Source organism: Callospermophilus lateralis, chromosome 7 (assembly GCF_048772815.1).
Source record: "Callospermophilus lateralis isolate mCalLat2 chromosome 7, mCalLat2.hap1, whole genome shotgun sequence".
NCBI lineage: Eukaryota > Metazoa > Chordata > Mammalia > Rodentia > Sciuridae > Callospermophilus > Callospermophilus lateralis.
Genome location: NC_135311.1, coordinates 37,710,008 through 37,728,275, shown reverse-complemented (window position 1 = coordinate 37,728,275; position 18,268 = coordinate 37,710,008). Strand labels below are relative to the sequence as shown.

The 18,268-nt window shown below is 35.1% G+C and overlaps 1 protein-coding gene across 1 annotated transcript; it reads right to left on the bottom strand.

Moving 5' to 3' along the window:
• Window positions 1-13,231: 13,231 nt before the first annotated feature.
• On the bottom strand, window positions 13,232-17,986 carry LOC143403275 (tripartite motif-containing protein 43-like). The gene is made up of 6 exons (XM_076861214.1): window positions 17,576-17,986; window positions 16,820-16,915; window positions 16,014-16,244; window positions 15,387-15,409; window positions 14,567-14,664; window positions 13,232-13,725 (listed from the first exon to the last, which is right to left on the bottom strand). The coding sequence occupies exons 1-6, from the start codon at window positions 17,984-17,986 to the stop codon at window positions 13,232-13,234; spliced, it is 1,353 nt and encodes a 450-aa protein (XP_076717329.1).
• Window positions 17,987-18,268: the final 282 nt, after the last annotated feature.

Sequence of the window (18,268 nt, the reverse complement as noted above, 5' to 3'; positions counted from 1 at the left end):
CCTTATTGGTGCCAGGCAACAACTCTACAAACTAGTCACTCATTTAAAGTTTATCACTTTACCTCCTGCCCTTTACAGAAATATTTAGTTTTATCAAACAATGTAAACCTGCACTAAGTTGTTTTACTTATTGCAGTTTTCCATTTGCAATTAACATATTGCCTGGCACAGTGGCACATGCCTGTAATCCTAACAGCTTGAGAGGCTGAGGCAAGAGAATTGTGAGTTCAAAGCCAGCTTTAGCAGTTAACATATTGACATACTGGTAATCGCTACATGTGCATCCCAAGTACTTTGCTAAACCACACACCTAGCCCAGCTCACACACAGGTAACTAATGTATTCTTTGACAGATCTGGAGGAGGGAATTTCTGAATTAAAAGTATGGGCTGGAGCTGGGCATGGTGATGCACACCTATAATCTTAGTTACTGCAAGCCTGTACCATGAAGATCACATGTTTGAGGTGAGGCTCAGCAGCTGAGCAAGTATTATTTTTAAAAATAATAACAAAGAGGGCCGGGGAAATAGTTTAGGTGTGAATTGCCCCTGGGTTTAATCTCCAGTAATGAATATATATATATATATTCTTAATGGTAAGTTTTTATACGATTCTCAACAAGTTATTACCGTTGAAGTATCTAAAGTGTTTAGTCTTCTAAATATTTTATTTTACACATTTTTGTCTATTTCTATCCATAATTTTAAAATGCTTCCAAAATTAAATCATATTTAAATATTTCTTGTTTCTTTCATTTTGTTGTGCTACTGGGGATTGAACTCAGGAGCATTCTCCCTTTGAGATACATTTCCTGCCCTGTTGATTTTCAATTTAAAATCTTTATGCCTCTACCTCACAGAATAACTTGGATTACAGACATGCACCCCTCTAACGTGATTTTAGTTACTATTTTGTAAAGCTAACCATTTATTCAAACATTTTATTTAATTAGTCTTTCCCAAACAATAATTCATTATTAGTTATAATCAGTTAATTACTATTTGGTAAATTATTTATATAAAAATTTTAAGTGGATGAAATGAAGCTGCCAGGTGTGGTTGACACATGTCTGTACTCCTAGGGACTTGGGAGAATGATGCAGGAGAATCTCAGGTTTGAGGGCAACCTCAGAAACATAGCGAGACATAGTCTCAAAAAAAAAAAAAAAAAGAAAGAAAGAAGAAAAGAAAAACAAAAGTCCTTGAATAAAGCTCAGTGATTAAGTAGGCTAAGTGGCCCTGGGTCCAATCTCTGGTGTTTAAAAAAAAAATCATATGAACAAATAGTCATTTTCCACATGTCATTATTTGAATTCTAACATTTTTTGACCAATTTAAGTTTACAAAGATTGTTTTTTTAGCAAGATTTTTTTTTCTTTTAAGTGCCTATTTCATATTCCTAGATTCCTAAATTCAAAATCAAATCAATCAGGATACCAGACATGTAGTCTCTTCTTTTACTTTTGTCAAACTATCTACAACAGTCATTGGTATTTCAATTTTCAGTTCTAAAGGCTGGTAGAAATTGGCCAGGAGTGAAAGAACTTAAATGGCCAGGATGAAAGTGAAGATGATAAAAGATTCTAGGTAATAATGAAGAAAGGGCATAAATTTTTGAGGAAGAAAAATATTTAGGTTAAAATATTATATTAAAATACTATCAAATAGGGAAACAGAATGGGAAGAATGTGGTACCATACAAAAATAGAAACAAATTTTCCTGGGAGTATATTTTTAGAAATCAGAGGGAGTGGAAATGTGATTCACTGGTAGACTGCTTGGCCTAGGCCCATCCCCAGTGCCAAAGAGAGACAAAGAGAGAAACCAGCACTAAGACAAGATTAAAATGTATTGAGGAGATTAGTAAAGGAGATAATTGGTTCAAGAAATGGTCTTGACCTTTTGTCCTTTATACTAATCCACTGTCCTGCTGAAATCTAATCAGGGTGGTGGACTTTAAGGATCCAAAATAATATTAGAGTTTACTGAAGAAAAAATGTGTTCTCTTCAGAGGCACTTGAGGTTAACTAGACTTTGGAAACCTAAAGAGGTTACACCTGTTATTCTGAGAGCTCAGAAGACACAGAACCCCTGAGCCACTTGGATGAATTTTCCTGCAAACACTGAAAAGACCAATTAAAGAGTTTTCAGGTGAGTACCAAGTTCTGGGTAAATAAACATATACTTTTTCCTTTTATTTTTATTCAGTTTTCAGAGGGCTTTCCAAATACATGCTGAAGTCTATTAAATAAAAGCCATATAATTATTTCCAGTTCATGATTGAGCTACAGAATTTTAAACTACCATTGTTTTGAGATCTAGAAATTAATATATTTTATTTTATGATCCATGTGTTCCTAAATTGTGAATTTATGAAGAAAAAAATTCTTGATGTCTCATACCTTTATTTTGGGAGTGGGATCTAAGCTTAATTGGAAAACATTGAAGAATATGGAAAATGCTGTTTTCAGGAACTTCAGGTTATGGCTTTGGTCTATGAAGTACCAAATGGCAATCCAGGATATGGTGATGGCTGTGGAAGGATGACTTTCATCAGTGAAACAAGGAGGTGCACAACGTGAGAGGGTTTTCAGTATTCATTCTAGTTTAGAAGTGGAAATTTTGATGACCTCCAGTCATTCATTCTAAAAGCACAGTGTGTTGGATAACACCAGTTGCCATTTAAACATGGGGTTTTTATATTTCCAAATGTGGATGATTTTTTATATTATAAGTCTATTATGATTGTTGGTGCCTTGCTCTTACACACTTATTTCCAAATGGTAATTTTACACATCTATTTTTGAATACAAACACTCAGAATATATTCTATACTATTTTTATTTTTAATAACCATCACTTTAAAATAGCTGGAGCCTTAAACAATTTTGTTTTCCAATGATTTCATAGTAAGTTGTGACCATAAATACAATATACAGGGTTATTTTTTTATTTGTTTTTTTGACTTTATTGGGTTAATGTTACTTTTAACTCAGCTATGCTCTCTCTTCTATGATTAAGGTTTTTTTCTAAAGATATTGATTGGTAAGAGAACAGTAGCTACCAGATATGCCATGTGTCTAAGTTCTCTTAGATAATAGATGTTCTGGAGTGACTATAGAAGGGGCAAAACTTTCACTGAGATTTCAATTTAAGAAAGAGAAAGCCAAATAAAATTGTGAGTGTTATAATTCTCATGAAAAAGGGCTGTCTTGATAGGAGTTTTTCTAGGACATATTTGTTTTCATCTGCAAGGTCCTGAAGCATCTGTCAGTCAATGACTTCAGGTTCACCTTCCACCCATAGACCACAGTTGGAATCATGTCTGGAGAGTTCATTGGAGTTGATTGGATTATCTTGTTTCATTTTCAGTTTCTTATCTTTAGCGTTAGTGATATATCTTTGGGCTGCACATAGAAAGTGGCTTCTCACTCAGCACTACAGAATGAAAATTCTTTCCATTTTAGTCAATTCTCTACCTTTAGTCCTTTTACTCTGTCTTCAGGGCCTTTATGTTATCTAAATATATTTGAATGAATAGACCAACATTTGTATTATTGAGTTCTATTAAAGGGGTCTCTGCTAAGAATTGGCAGAAGCAGCCAAGGTTGGAGAGGCAGAGATTTTAAATATTGCAAGTGCAGTATATAAAAAGCAAGCACATATTCCATTTTAGAAGTAGATAATTTTCCATTTACATGGTTAAATCTAAACTACTCAAGTAACATAATATAAGTGAGGTTTGATTTTTTCATTAACCCATAATGAAAAAAAAATGTAACTTTCTCTTTCTCTTTAGAAATACAGTATTATACATGCTACAGGGCTTCTAGAAATCCTTTATCTGCCCAATTGTGAAACTGAATGAATTTGAGCACTTGTTGAGGTTTTTGCACAACTGAGACATTTTCAGTGGCCCAGGGAGAAATATCAAAATGGCATCCTGTCATAGCTAAGGCCATAGGTCAGACAAAAACATCCTAAGGTTACTGAAATTGGAGAATAGCATCTAATACAATGATAGAGAAACCTTCAAGACTACCCTGTCACATATGGAAAGGGAAAAAAAGCTTTTAAGCTTTATTCACAGAAATGTGCAAAAGCATAAGGGTTAGAGTTTTCTTGAGGAAGTTGCATATATTGAAAGAATTAGTTCTGGAAACCAAAGAATGTGTTAAAATTCCCATGAAATGCAAAAAATATGAGAAACATCCAGATTTCCCCCCCAAACCTCTGACTACCTATATCTACTTTTAGAAGGAGAATTGTAACAAGTATTGTGCCCCCAGATCACAACAACCATGAGTGGACCAAGGTCCTGTCTGAGAAAGAAAAGGAGGTTCCCAAACAAATAAATATAAAATACATTGCAGATTTCCAGAAAGAGAAATGGGAGTTTGAAGAAAAAAGGGTTCAATTAAAAGAAAATTACCCTGATATAGCCCAGGAATCTAAGACATCTGATGTCTACAAGAGGTGCCAAATCAATGGCTCAAAGAGAAAAGCTATGGTAAGCCTATGAACATGACCAGGACAGGAGGTCCATAATGCAAGTAGGTAAGAATAGACCAGAGGTTCTCATACGCTTGGAGTCTGCAACAAGGCCTTGGAGAGAAGCAGGGGTTGAAGTCTCAATGGAGGGATTCTCTAAAGATTTCTCAGATGTCATCATCTATCAACCATCATCCCTCACCAAGATCAAAAGAGAACAATGAGGAAAATTTTGAAGAGGAACAAAGAAATGACTATTTAAATTCAAGCAGTGGAGATGAAGATGCAAATAGTGGATTTTGAATGTTTAAATTGTTCTTAACTTTAATAATTATTTTCAGAAAATAATAGTGATATTTCCAATTGCTACACCGCTGCTGTCTTTTTACTACTAAATTTTTGCATGAATATCCAGAACAATGTTCAGCAAAAATATTGATATGACTTTATTCTGATTTTCAAGATAACTATTACTGAATTTTTAATTATGAAAATCATGCTGATATACACTTTAAAATAAATTATGACATATGAAGGACATGTCTAAAGTTTCATTATTAATCAGTTTGAATATATAGTGTTTACTAACTTGTAAAATACCCTTTCTCAGAGAGTGACTTTTCTTTATGTAATAGGCAAGGTTTTCCAAAAACAAAACAAAATAAAAGAAACTACAGACAGAGAGATTGCTTAATTATGAGGACCTGGTTCACACAGTCATGGAGGTTGAGAAGTCACCTGATCTCCTCTAGGCAAGCTAGAAGCTCTGGAAAGTTGTTACTATAATTCAGTCCAATCTAAAGACCTGAAAACCAGTAGAGCCAGTAGTACAAACCACAGTCCAAGGTGGAGAGAAATAGATGTCTTAGCTCAGGCAGTTTGGCAGGAAATGATAAAACCTTCCATCATTTGCTCTTTGGTCTATGTAATACCTCAGTGATGTGGATGATGTTCACTCATTTGGGGTAGGGAAACTCCATTGATTCAAGTTGAAACATAAAACTGTTCCTCTTAGTATTATTAGTAAAGAAATTGAGTTTTGACATGCCTACTGGTAGCTCATTGTCACATTCCAGAAATGAACCCCCTTAATTTTAAAATTATGAATACAGTTTATGCAATTCTTTCACCTTTCTCATGTTGGTAATATTATATTTTGACACTTCTTATGACTATTAAACTTGACAGATCTTATTTTTTTACATTTTATAATCTAGATTGGTATTGATCCCCACCCTCAGTAATAAGGTTCAATGGGTATGAAAAATCTGACACATACTAAATATTTACCTAAATCCCAAAGATCCCAAATCTCACTCTTTACCATAGAAAATTAAAACAAAATGTAAAAGGAGAAAGGGAGAAAATTCTCTCACCAGCTGTTCCATACTCAGAGTCTGAATACCTCTTTTACTTTGAAGGAAGTGAAATAAAGAACTGAATGACAAATATACATGGGTTCCCCTTATTGTTCACAAAACTTAAAATACCAGAGGAGGGGCAAGTTCTCCTTCTTCCTGTGATGATTGAGCTAAGTCTTAAGGAAGTAGTAAAATCAAGAGGATAAGGAGAATACAGAGTTATTTTGGCTCATAAAAATTCTTTGGCAATGATAACACACACACACACACACACACACACACACACACACACACACACCAGTCCACATCCTTTCAATTCTACATTCAGTATTATCTCCTCTCCTCTTCTCTATCATCACAGTGAATGGGACCTGCTCTCTCAATACACAATCATAAAATGGACCCCAGGAAGGGAATCATAATACTGACAAACTGTAGTAAAATTTCTTCTCCTTTTTCTAAATGTTCTTTAATATCCACTTAAACAGCTGAGGGCACAAGCAGAAACAAAACTTTATTTATTTTTCACATTGAAAGAAATGAGGATTCTGAATGTTATCTGCATTACAAACCAATTTTCCCATTATCTCTTTTTTTGAATGAACACTGAGGTTCCTACATCATTTTAAAATGGTCATAAAGACAGGTACAAGATAGATCTAAGCCCTGGTGCTATTTGCAACCACATATACTTAAAATGTAAGGAGATAAACACCCTTAACACATTAAACCCACTAAGTTAAACAAAACATCTCAAGATATGTACACAGGGTAGAGGTAAAGGCTTTAATACAGCATAGCAGTCCATTCCATGTGTTTAAGAGATTAAATAAAAATCATTGCTCTCTCAAATATTGTACTGCTTAGTTTTTACAAAAATCAAGTTTTTACTGAGTTTTCTGATTTACAATAAAATGTACTAACTTAAAAAATCTATGCTTAACCTATCATCTGTAATTTTTTTTTTTTTGTCTATGTGCAAACTGAAAACTGTGTGTTTTTAATCCATAGAAATGTTATGTAGTATGTATATTTTAACTGTATGTATTAGGAATAAATAAAACCATATTTTGGTGACTCATAGTGCATGCATTAAATGAAAAATATGTCTACCAAAATGCATTTTTTACTGGGAAAAATAAACATTGGGTCTATGGAAAGTAAATATTAACTTTTGTAGATTTCAGTGTAGGACAGTCTATCACAAACATATTTGCCACATTTCCCTCAGAAATGCTTAACTTTCAAATTAATAATTTTAAAAATCTTTTTAAATGTGATTTTATTATTTCAACAATTGTTTTTCATTCCACATGATTTTCAAGCAAGCCCAGAGCACTTAAATCTGTGACTAGTCATTGTGAGTTAAGATAGCAAAATCTGCAACACCTGTGGTGGAAGAGTTTGCTGTTAACACATTCAGCAAATGAGGTGGCTGTTCACACACAACAAGTACATTTGTCAGATGATCCACAGCTTTCTCAAGTTCGCCTTGAGCTAGTGACTCTTAACCAAGCTGTATTTCTTCAAGAAAGACTTTCTGAACAGCTTCAGCATCTTTAAGATCCTGTAACTTGGAAAACACACTCTCTTCTGGGCAAACTTTTGCTTTACTCTTTGTTCCCCAAGCGTGATTTTGAAGTTGGTGTTGCTCCACCTCTTTCAATTGAAGTAAATGGTGTAGCAGATGATGAGCCCCATGTATCCTTCACCCTTTGGGTCACTGCACTGCTTAGGCTGACCTCTTCCTCAGGTGCAGGGAGTGCCACTGCCCTCCCTGCTGAGCGGATTGTGACTGTGTGAAAGGAGAGTGAAATTTTAATAAATTTTCTTTATGGTAAAGTTTATGTACTGATTGCTTTTCACTCATCAGGCTTTGCTCTGCTTTAAATACAATAACCTGTAGTTTCCTGACATGCATTCATAGTCTCCTTTGCTACTTTCTCTTTCATTCAGTTGTGTGTACTTCTTTAGTTCTTAACTATACAGGGTGCTTTGATGTGTCATTATTATATTAAGTCCAAAATATTATCAAGACGTGTCAAAAACTCAGAATTCATCTTACTTCTAAATCCTGCTCATTCTTTTAGCCTGTTGTGTTTTTCCTTGTAAATTATCCACCAAACAGTCCACAGTTTTTCCCTTCTTATTTAGTGTATTTCTCTTGCTTTTTCTCCATCATCAAATGTGATGCCCAGGAAGAATGCTATCAGGCTGCCAGGCTCTGATAATTTTAGTAAATTTTCTTTATGGTTAAACTTTCTTTAGGCTTTGTTTGTTGTTACACACAAAAGATGTAGAGATGATAAGCTAGTGGAGGAGAAAACAGAAGTTCCCAACTGATGGCCTCCATTTTGTCAAAAGAAATGAGGTTATTTTTTTAGACAAAGGTCTTTCAAAGATACTTCTTGTATATAATAGCATATTTATATGATGCACTTTACATAGTGGAAACTCTTTATATCATTCTTTAGTGAAACAAAAATTTATCAAATATTGTATTAAATTTTTATGAATAAAGAATGATGGAAATAATGCACAAAGCTTTGGGAACTCAAAAATACTTGTATTTTCTATAAAGTCTTGTAGGCAGTTTCAGCAGTATGTTGTATATAAATATATGCTTTTGCTTTCTTAACATGCTTTGGGAATTTAGACTATTCTATATAAATTCTAGATGGGTAAAATGTTGAATTTATTTGAAAAAAAGCTGTTGGTCTGGGAATGTGGCTCCATTTGCATGGACAATGTTGAATTAAAGTGGTAAAAGAGTCCATTTGTGTATAATGGGTTAAACATTGTCTCCTAGAAAATATTTTTAATTTTATCCATTAGAATGATGTTGAACTTGGGTTTAGCATATATAGCTTTTATAATCTTGTGTTATATTTTACTATCACTAGTTTTTCTAGAGTTTTGAACATGAAGGGTTACTGTGTTTTGTCAAATGCTTTTTCTGTATCTATTAATATGGTCACATGATTCTTGTATTTAAATCTATTGATATAATGAATTATGTTTATTGATTTCTGTAGGTTGAACCAAACATACATCTCTGAGACAAGCCCCCACTGAGACCCCTCCACAATCTGATGGATCTGATCTTCAGATTCCCCAAGCTCTTCCACACAGCAGTCTCAAGGTCTCAATGCTATTCCAGCTTGCAAACAGAGAGACTACCAGGGATGCACTCACACAAAGGAGTGACCATGCAAAAATGCAGCAAGATGGCAGCCACTAGCACACCCAGCACAAAACCTCACATACAAACAAACCTGCAGGCACACCAACACTGAACCTCCAGGTCCTGGCCAGTGTCACCAGAGGCAGTATCATGCAACCAAACATTTAGGAACACTGACACTGGACCTTCAGGCTCTAGCTGATGACTGGCAAGCAGCAGTATCAGAGAAAACCTTTTTTTTTTTTACCTCTAAAATATTGAGTCATGGAACTACAAGGAATGCAGCCTCCCTCTAATCTGCCAACTTTATTGATGCAATATACTGAGTCTTTTCTCCTCCTCCTCCTCCTCCTCCTCCTCCTCCTCCTCCTCCTCCTCCTCCTCCTCCTCTTCCTTCTTCTTCTTTTACTGGAACTTGAACACAGGGGCACTTAACCACTGAGGAATGTCTAAAGCAAATTTTATTTTTTAGCTTGAGACAGGTTCTCATGAGTACCTCACTATGTTGCTGAGGCTGTCCTTGAACTTGCAATTCTTCTGTTTCAGGCTCTGGAGTCACTGGGATTGCAGGTGTGTGCTATCATGTTTAACATTTGCTGAATCTTGATAGAGAAGGTCTATCTTAACAAAGCACCTGCTAAGTGCACACATGCCTCAAGCCTTATAAAAGGCCCAGAGACCTTAATAGCATCACCAAATTGCCAAGACTCCTGGTTGGAAGAGGACATTTTTCAGGTTGTTTGAATGCATGTAGAAAAACTTCACACCAATGACAGCAATCACTTCACAGTAACAGAATCCACCTGGGCAATTGCAGCTCTTTAAGTTTTTCTGGGGAAATATACAAACTTACATTGTTAGAGATTCTCAAGAGTTGAAAAAACACTACTCTGAAATAATTGGTCTTAGAATTCAAGAAACATGTTAATGCTAAAAAAAAGTCAGAAACTTGAACTTCTCAAAGCAACTCAGGAATAATTATTTTCCAAAACTCTGAACTAAACAACTTGAACATGACCAAAATCCCAGGGAGGAGGTTTCAGAGCAAATGAAACTAAAGTAAATTCAAAACTTCCAGGAGAAACAGTACTTTGAGAGAAAACTTACCAACGAAGTGAAGACTATCCAATGTAGTTAGCCAGCAAGATGGAAAGGACAAGAAAGGATTTCCCCACACAGTCTTTGGAGGGTGTTTGACCTTTTTAATCACTTGAATTCAGACTTCTGGCCTCCAGAGGTATGAAAATAAAATTGTTTAAAGGCACCTGCTCTGTGAATTTTTTATGGCAGGCCTAGATCACATCCCTAATATACATGGAGGGTCACACTGAGAGAGTCCAAATCCTAATTGTCTTCATTTTATTTTATGTGCCTCCAATTACTACATTCAGCTCCCAAAGTGGAGATATCAAGGCAAAGAGACTTCTGAGACTCAAAGTAATAAGAAAAATAGTAAATGACACTGATTATTGAAGTGCATGATCATATATCATGTGCATTATACAGGCTAGTAGGAAAAATGAAAAAAAAAGAGAAAAATAACTAAAAGAATACAATTTTTGGGCCCAGTATAACTGACACTAGATTACTCCTTGAACAAATAAGATAAAACAGCAGTACAAAAATCCAATATTTTGCCTTGATTGTCACTCTGTGGAACGCTTCCCCTGTGAAACTAACACTCAAAGCATAGTTGATGATTATGGGGTCCTACATTTGCACCTATTTTGACCCCCATAATTTTATTTGGATTCTTTAAGAAAATAGTTTTTGATCTCTGAAATACAGAATAATATATAAGCTTGTTCTTAAATTCATTTTTCTAAACTTTAATCAAAAGATTGTAGCCATACTTTTCATAAATGGTTTATTTAGAATCATAGAATCTGGTCTTTTATATTTAAATATTCATTGTGTAGGTAAAATGTAAATATTATTCATCTGTTGAGAAACCACAAAATGACACTACTTAAAAAAAATCACCATGAACAACAGTTGGGCCTCTTCATATTTTTAATAACACATTTATTTTTAGAGCAATTTTTCATCCACAGGAAATTGAGTAGAAAGTTGAGTTCCCATATGTTCTCTTCTGTCCTACACACACATCCCTGGCCACTATCCAAGTTCTGCCCTGGAGAAGTATGTTTGTTACCATGAATGAAAAAACTCTTATCATTCAAGCCATTGCCATTTTGTCATTTACATATGGCTACAGTTGGATTCATCCATTTCTGAGCAGTGATAGCACTCATTTCTTCATATCAACTATTCAGACCTATAACACTGTATGGCCTATTAGTCCCTGAAGATAATTCAATATGAAATTTTAGATACATTAAGTTGTTTCTCTTTCCTTAAAGAGCATTGACCAAGTTTTATATTTGTCAGGCCACCATGGGCACAATCATTCCTCTGAGGATTTCACTGTGAGGAGCAAGGTCTGAAAGTGTGTTTTCATCAAGATCTGTCATCAAATTGTCACAAAGTACCATCAAGGTCAAGCATAAAATGCTTCACTTCAACTGGCAACCACAACTGCTATTGCAACTGAGAAATAGGACAAACAGCAGAACTCAGAAGGAAAGTGGTCCAAGCTCTGCATATTCAGAGGATCACTACTGCACAAGGCTTCACACTTCAGCCACTGACCAAATTTCATGAATGAAGCATCAGTGTAAGTGAACATTTTTTCAAAAACTTAATTACACTATATGTTCATCTAAAGCTTGCCTTGTTCACAACATAAGCATGTCATGGAGCATGGACATATAGATATTTGTCCTAAAACTTTTCAAATTTAACTTGAAAACATTTTATATTTAAAGAGATGTTAAAAATGTGATGGAATGACTTACTTTGTATTTCCATGCCCAGTTTGTTTCTCCCCTAAAATGATCATACATTTCCATGGCACAATTTGCAAAAGTAGGAAGCCTACTTTGGGAGGTTATCACAAACTGAAGTCAGACATTTTTCAGATTTCACCAGCTTCTGTATGAACATCCTATGTTCTATTCCACAATCCAACTAGAATGGAGCATTGAATTCACTCTCACATCTCCTTTGGTTTGAGTTGAAAGATCTTCTTTTTTACTTTTCATGACCTTCACAATTTTGAGGAATACTACATAGGTCTTTTGTAAAATGATCTTCAGTTTTGGTTTGCAGCTATTTTTCTCATAGAGATATAGTTTTAGATAGAAAGAACACACAAAACAACTTCTTTCCTCATTATATGATATGAAAAGTATGTGATTTCCACATAGTCTGTGTATTAAAATAAGTTCATTGGTTTTAACAAATGTATCATTCTGACTAGAGATGTTGGAAATGAGTGAAGCTACACACTATTATTTAGAAAGAGGGGGCAGTTAATACATGTAATTTTTTTTATTTCCTCTCAATTTTGCTGTTAACATAAAACTCCTTTAAAATAGTTTAGGAAATATAAGGAAAAGAGCAAGGTCCAACTTTACTGGCTTCAATGAAAAATGAGTCCTAGTCCTGAGTGTGAGAAAGAACTTCATTTGTTTTTATTTCCCAAGGAAAAATAAATTTTATTTTCTTAGACCAATAGAAAGATGAAAACATCAAAATAGTGTTTATTGGAGACAATGATATAAAAATTCATCCTACAAAATGTCATTCAGGTTAAATCATAAAATTATGCAATCTTAAATCTGACAAATTCACAAAACATGTAAGTAGTCACAGCATGTAGTGCATCTGGGACACATGGTTTGCCAATCATTTTATGTTCCACAAAAGATGACCATCAATAAAAGAAAAAAAAAATGAATCAACACAATAAGGTAATTTACCCTGTCTTTATATTTAAAAAGAAAGTTATATTCAACAAAATTCCATTTTTATTTTTTCATTGGGTATTAAACCCAGGAGTATTCTACCAAAGAACTACATTCCCAGCCCTTTTTTTCTTATTATTATTATTATTTTTAATTATTTTGAGACAGGGTCTTGCTAAGTTTCCCAGGCTGGCCTCACACTTGAAGTCCTTCTATATCAGACTCCCAAATTAACCAAATTGTGTGAATTAATAGGCATGTGCCACCATGTCTGGATCAAGTACAAATTACTTAAAAAGCACTAAAGTACAGTATTGTAAACTTCAACTAGGAAGGACTGCCCAAAATGTAAATTCTCCAGGCTTAGAGTTCCTGACTTATCCCTGCTCACTTGTGGCCAGTGTGAACAAAAGGCCTGACTGGGAAATTCAAAGAGCCAGAAGGGTACCGCCATATAAGAGAACTCTTGGCAACGTTCACAAAACTCACACTTTCACTCTCAAAATCAAGAAACACACCAACCCGGCCCTGAGGCTTCTCTATATAGTGAGAAAGGATTGGGGAGGTTGTCAAGAGACTATGGTCATCATCTTCCTTCACAAAAAGGAGAAGAAACACATCTTCAGATTCAGTCACTGTGCCATTCCTTCTTATCCAGGAATCCTTACAGACTCCTACAGCCCAATCCAAAGGGTCCTTCATATCTAATTCCCAGTACAATTTCCCAGAGTTGAAACTCTCTGTTCCCCATGCAGCAAAATAGTTAATTCCATCAGAATTCAAAGACGAGTCTGGAAGGACGTGCCCAAATTGCAAACTTCTCACATCATCAAACAGCTTGAGGTTGTTACTGGACACTGTATTTTCAAAGGATATCTCCACTGTAGAATGAAGAGAATATTCAAATCAAACCCAACTTTTAAATTGCTGTTAGATGAGAAGGTCTACCTGAGTCTTATTGTGGTGGGGGTGATGGGGTGGCATAAGAAGAGGGGTAATTGTGGCTGAAGTGCATTGCACTCACAGATTTCTAGAATACTGCAGAAGAAACAATAGTCCAACCACAATGAAAACACTACTAAATATATGGATACTGTAATAAAAGGGTGGGCATGTCTACTTCCAGCTTGTTACTTTTCATTTCATCTAAGAAATTGGAGGTCTGCATTCCCATTCAATCCAAAGCAATAATTCCTTGCTATGGTTCCTATTTAGTTCTACCATGGAAATCTAAAAACTGCTTCATCATATACCAACTTGTCTTTTTTTGATGCTTGTGAAATATTGCTCTGTGAATTCAGTTATTTTATGTTTGTTCATACATGCTATTATATTAAATTTAATGCATTTAGTATATTATGTTTAATAAAATACATATCACACATTCAATTCCTAAGAGATTTTAAGGGTAATGTTTAAATAACCTTCATCACTCAGTGCACTTAATTTAAAATGGGAACATATTGAACTAATTTATAATTGTCTTATTGATTGAAATGGTTTTGAATGTATAGCCCAAATCACATTTATTATTATACCAGTGATCACTTCTTTCTTTCCTTATTTAATCATGGTGATCAGATTACTAAATATAATTATAAATACCAATTGGCAGACCATTCCCTTTGGGTAAATTAAAGGTTAATAAATGGAAAGGTTTCCCATAGAAAATCATTATTGAAAGTCATGACACTATGCTCCCATCACTGGGCTGACACTCACCTTGGAAACACTTGAGCCTGTCTATCAGTCCAGTGATGGTCTGGGCAGGAAGGGCTGGCTTTATAGGCTGAGGCAAGTGCAGCTGCACTGATTCACTCCTGAAAGTAAGAAGAGGACATGAATCTTCTGGTGACAAAAATGACATCACAGTTTTTAAGGAACTAAACAACAATTTTGCTGAAAATGTTTCTTGAAACCCTTTTCTCATGAATGTACCTCTGTGAACATGAGAAGGGACTGTCTCTAGGAATCTTTCTTACTAATTTTGCAAGTTAACAACCCATTTCTCAGAGGTACCCATGTCTCTCATTAGCTAACTAGGAAAAACTGCCCCATGCACCTCAATGTTTCTGATTTACAATGTCAAAACATGCATGGTTGCATTTATCTTTTTTATTTATTTTTTTAAGAAAGAGTGAGAGAGAGAGAGAGAGAGAGAGAGAGAGAGAGAGAGAGAGAGAATTTTTTAATATTTATTTTTTTAGTTTTTGGCATCTTTGTTTTGTATGTGGTGCCGAGGATGGAACCTGGGCCGCACGCATGCCAGGCAAGCGCACTACCGCTTGAGCCACATCCCCAGCCCCACATGGTTGCATTATGAAGGTCAACATTCAGCCCAGGATGACATATATTCCTCAACCAACAGTGGAAATAGAGGCTGACTTCTCATTAAGGGGATCAGGAAATCATATTCAAACAAACACATGAATACACAGTTGATTACTCTCTACATAAACTATGCCTTCACTTTGTAAGAAACAACTTAAACACTTTCATAGCTCTCAATGGTATCCCAGTTTACACTAAAGTCAAAATTTACCTGGTCAATAGGTCTCCCAAGTCCTGCAAAGAAAACAAAAAAAAGGCTTATTTTTTTTTAACGAAATCGAATAGTATTTTGTTTTTGGAAAGATCATGTAGTATCAAATATCATCACATCAATGCTTCTTATGAATTCATTTTCATCTCTCAGAACAGTACCAGCAAAGCATATTTAAAGATTCTAAATTTGTGATTAAATCAGAATCCAGAGGGTCTAAAAAGTGTGAGAATGAAGGATATCAGTAATACACAGTGTTTACTGTCCCCAATTCCATAACTTTTAAACAGAAGAAAGAGAACGTAAGCTTTTCCAAGATATCTGCATATTGTCAAATGGTAAGCAAAAAAATGAAATGTTCATGAATAAATTGTTATTTTTCTGGATCTTAGAGAAGCAAGATACAACAGAAAAATAAAAAAAAAAAACTCTAGAAGAGCTACTCACAATGTTTCATAAATCTTGCTTATTTATCATCAGGATAGAAGGTAAACTTTAAGTAGATTATATCCAAAGAGGAAAGAACCCCATAATTGATGCAGGAAATATAAAAACTACCAAATAATGTGGTCAAAATTGAGAACCCTAAATCATATAAAATACTTTCATGCACAGCTCAGTTCTTACCTGGAGAAGCTCAACATATGGTTTATGGGACATCTTCACCAGCTCCTCATATATTTCTCTTAGGTCTTTCTTCTTTTGAACCATATTGGCTTCACTTTTTTTGAGTTCCTCTAAAATTCTTTTGCTTTCCCTCCTAAGAATGTCTAGATGTCGATTTTCCTCCTCATGAAGAACTGGATGTAGTTTTCTGTACTCAGCCCTGATCAGCTCTTCCTTGAGATACACATAGTACTGTAGGGATAGATTGAGTAGATCTCAATTCTAGTATGATTTTATCCTTCTCCACCTAAACCTCTCTCTTTGACCATTGTCTTTTTACCAGTATGATACATAGGCCATAATTTTATATTCATCCACATTTCAGAAATTCGAAATTCACTCTTCTTTTATCTACATTCTTTCCCTAGTTTTTATAACAGTGGCAAGGAATCAAACCCATCCTTCCCTCCAACCACTTTTATCTGCTTCATGAATGCCTGAAATATCTTAAGAAAAGGTTTTGATTGACAATTTATCCTTCAAATATAAATTTCTACATGCAAGGAATTAGAAATTATAGCTGTCACATAAATCACTATATGCAATATTCTGATCTCTGGTTAGAAAATTAATTTTCATCTCAAACCTCCCTATGACACTGCCTGGTCATTTGTTTGATCAACAAGGACAAATTTTACTTTTAGGATTCAAAGCCACCAGAAATGATGTACCCAATATCCTTACACCATGATGCTATAGTGAATAATGGATGGATTTCTAGTATGTCTGTTTCAAGCTGAATCTCAAGGAAATAGACTCATACTTACGATCCATGGACTGATTATTTTGTTCTCTTCATTTATATTTCTTTGATTTACTTGGATCTTTTCCCATAATGATCTTATTTGCTTTAGGAGCTTCTCCTGTAAAAGAAATATAAACTCAAACAATAGAGAAGCAAGCGCATTTGGTTTCAATCTCACAATGATAGAGAATAAAAAATAAGAGATAAGTACTTCAGTGAGAAAAAAATCATATTGCTTTCCTTTTGCTATTGATGATTGCGAATTTTAGGAGATTTCAGACTGCAAAAGTGCATAATGTAGCCATATGCCTAGGGATAGTGATAAAGATGAATAGTTTTTAGATAACGTGGCAATTGGCTTCAGAATTTTGTTTTCTGATGCTCTACCCTGCAAATTCCCCAAAGCCTTTTATCTTATTTATTCCCTAGTGTTAGTAAATATTCATGCTGTATAGAAATGTATTGCATTTGTCATTTTGGTAGCCAGTAACTCTTTTCAAAATGAGCAGTTTCTAAAGCTTAACCATGAAAGTTAAAATTAAAGTGACCAACTACTTTATCACTACCTCTGAGGAATCAAGCTCCACAAAGGCAGGCATGCTTGCATATTTTATTTATTGCTTACATCTTTGGTTCTTAGCTTCTTCCTTGATGCTTATGAAATTACCTAGCATACAGAAAAGAGTAGGGCAATCATCATCATCCAGATTCTCAGCTCTTTTGAAATCTCTTAGCTCCACTGCTCAGCCTTCACAGTGCTCTCACTGGTGTCACTTACCTGGTATTCCTCCACAGCCCTTTCCGCTGAAGGGTGGTTGTGAGCCCTGTGCTCCTGAGGGTTGCAGCAGAGCCAACAGAGCAGGTTCTTGTTCTCCTCACAGAAGATCTTCTTTGTCTGCTGGTGGGTCACACATATATTTTTCTCAGAGTTCAGGAATTGCCTGAGATGAGCCTGCCTTGCCATAGATGTAAGATTCTTCAGAAGAATATTGTTTTTGACATCTCCCTGCTGTGATGGCTCCCTGCACACAGGGCAACAGGCAAGAATTTGGGCTTGTCCCCAGGGAACGAAGAAACAGGGCCAACAAAAGCTGTGCCCACAGCCTATGGTGACTGGGTATATAAGGTACTTCAGGCAGACAGAGCAAGTGAGTTCTTTCTGGAACACTAGTGGTATTTCTGAATCCATTATTCTGAGGGAAGAAAACCATAAGGAGTTAATCATCTACCCTTAAAGAGATAAAGACCTGAACCAATTTTTACTCATATTCTCATTGAATAGCACACTACTGTCTAGGGAATAATAAACTTGCTTTTGTACATGACAAAATAGAACAAAATGAGTAAGTAAAGAATGCAAATAAATCAAATATTTAAGTGAGTAGCTCTCTATACAAGTCTGAACTATTATCAAGCACCTTTCATACTGTGAAAATATGTGATTATTTTAATCTGCTCCAGAAAACAAAGA

What these genes read in the sequence shown, in the direction of transcription:
- LOC143403275 (XM_076861214.1), bottom strand. Translation starts at nt 17,986, where the DNA reads ATGGATTCAGAAATACCACTAGTGTTCCAGAAAGAACTCACTTGCTCT. An exon ending in CATATGTTGAGCTTCTCCAG is followed by an intron (nt 15,410 to 16,013) that starts GTAAGAACTGAG and finishes TTTTCTTTGCAG; the next exon opens with GACTTGGGAGACCTATTGAC. An exon ending in TTGGGAGACCTATTGACCAG is followed by an intron (nt 14,665 to 15,386) that starts GTAAATTTTGAC and finishes TCTTACTTTCAG; the next exon opens with GAGTGAATCAGTGCAGCTGC.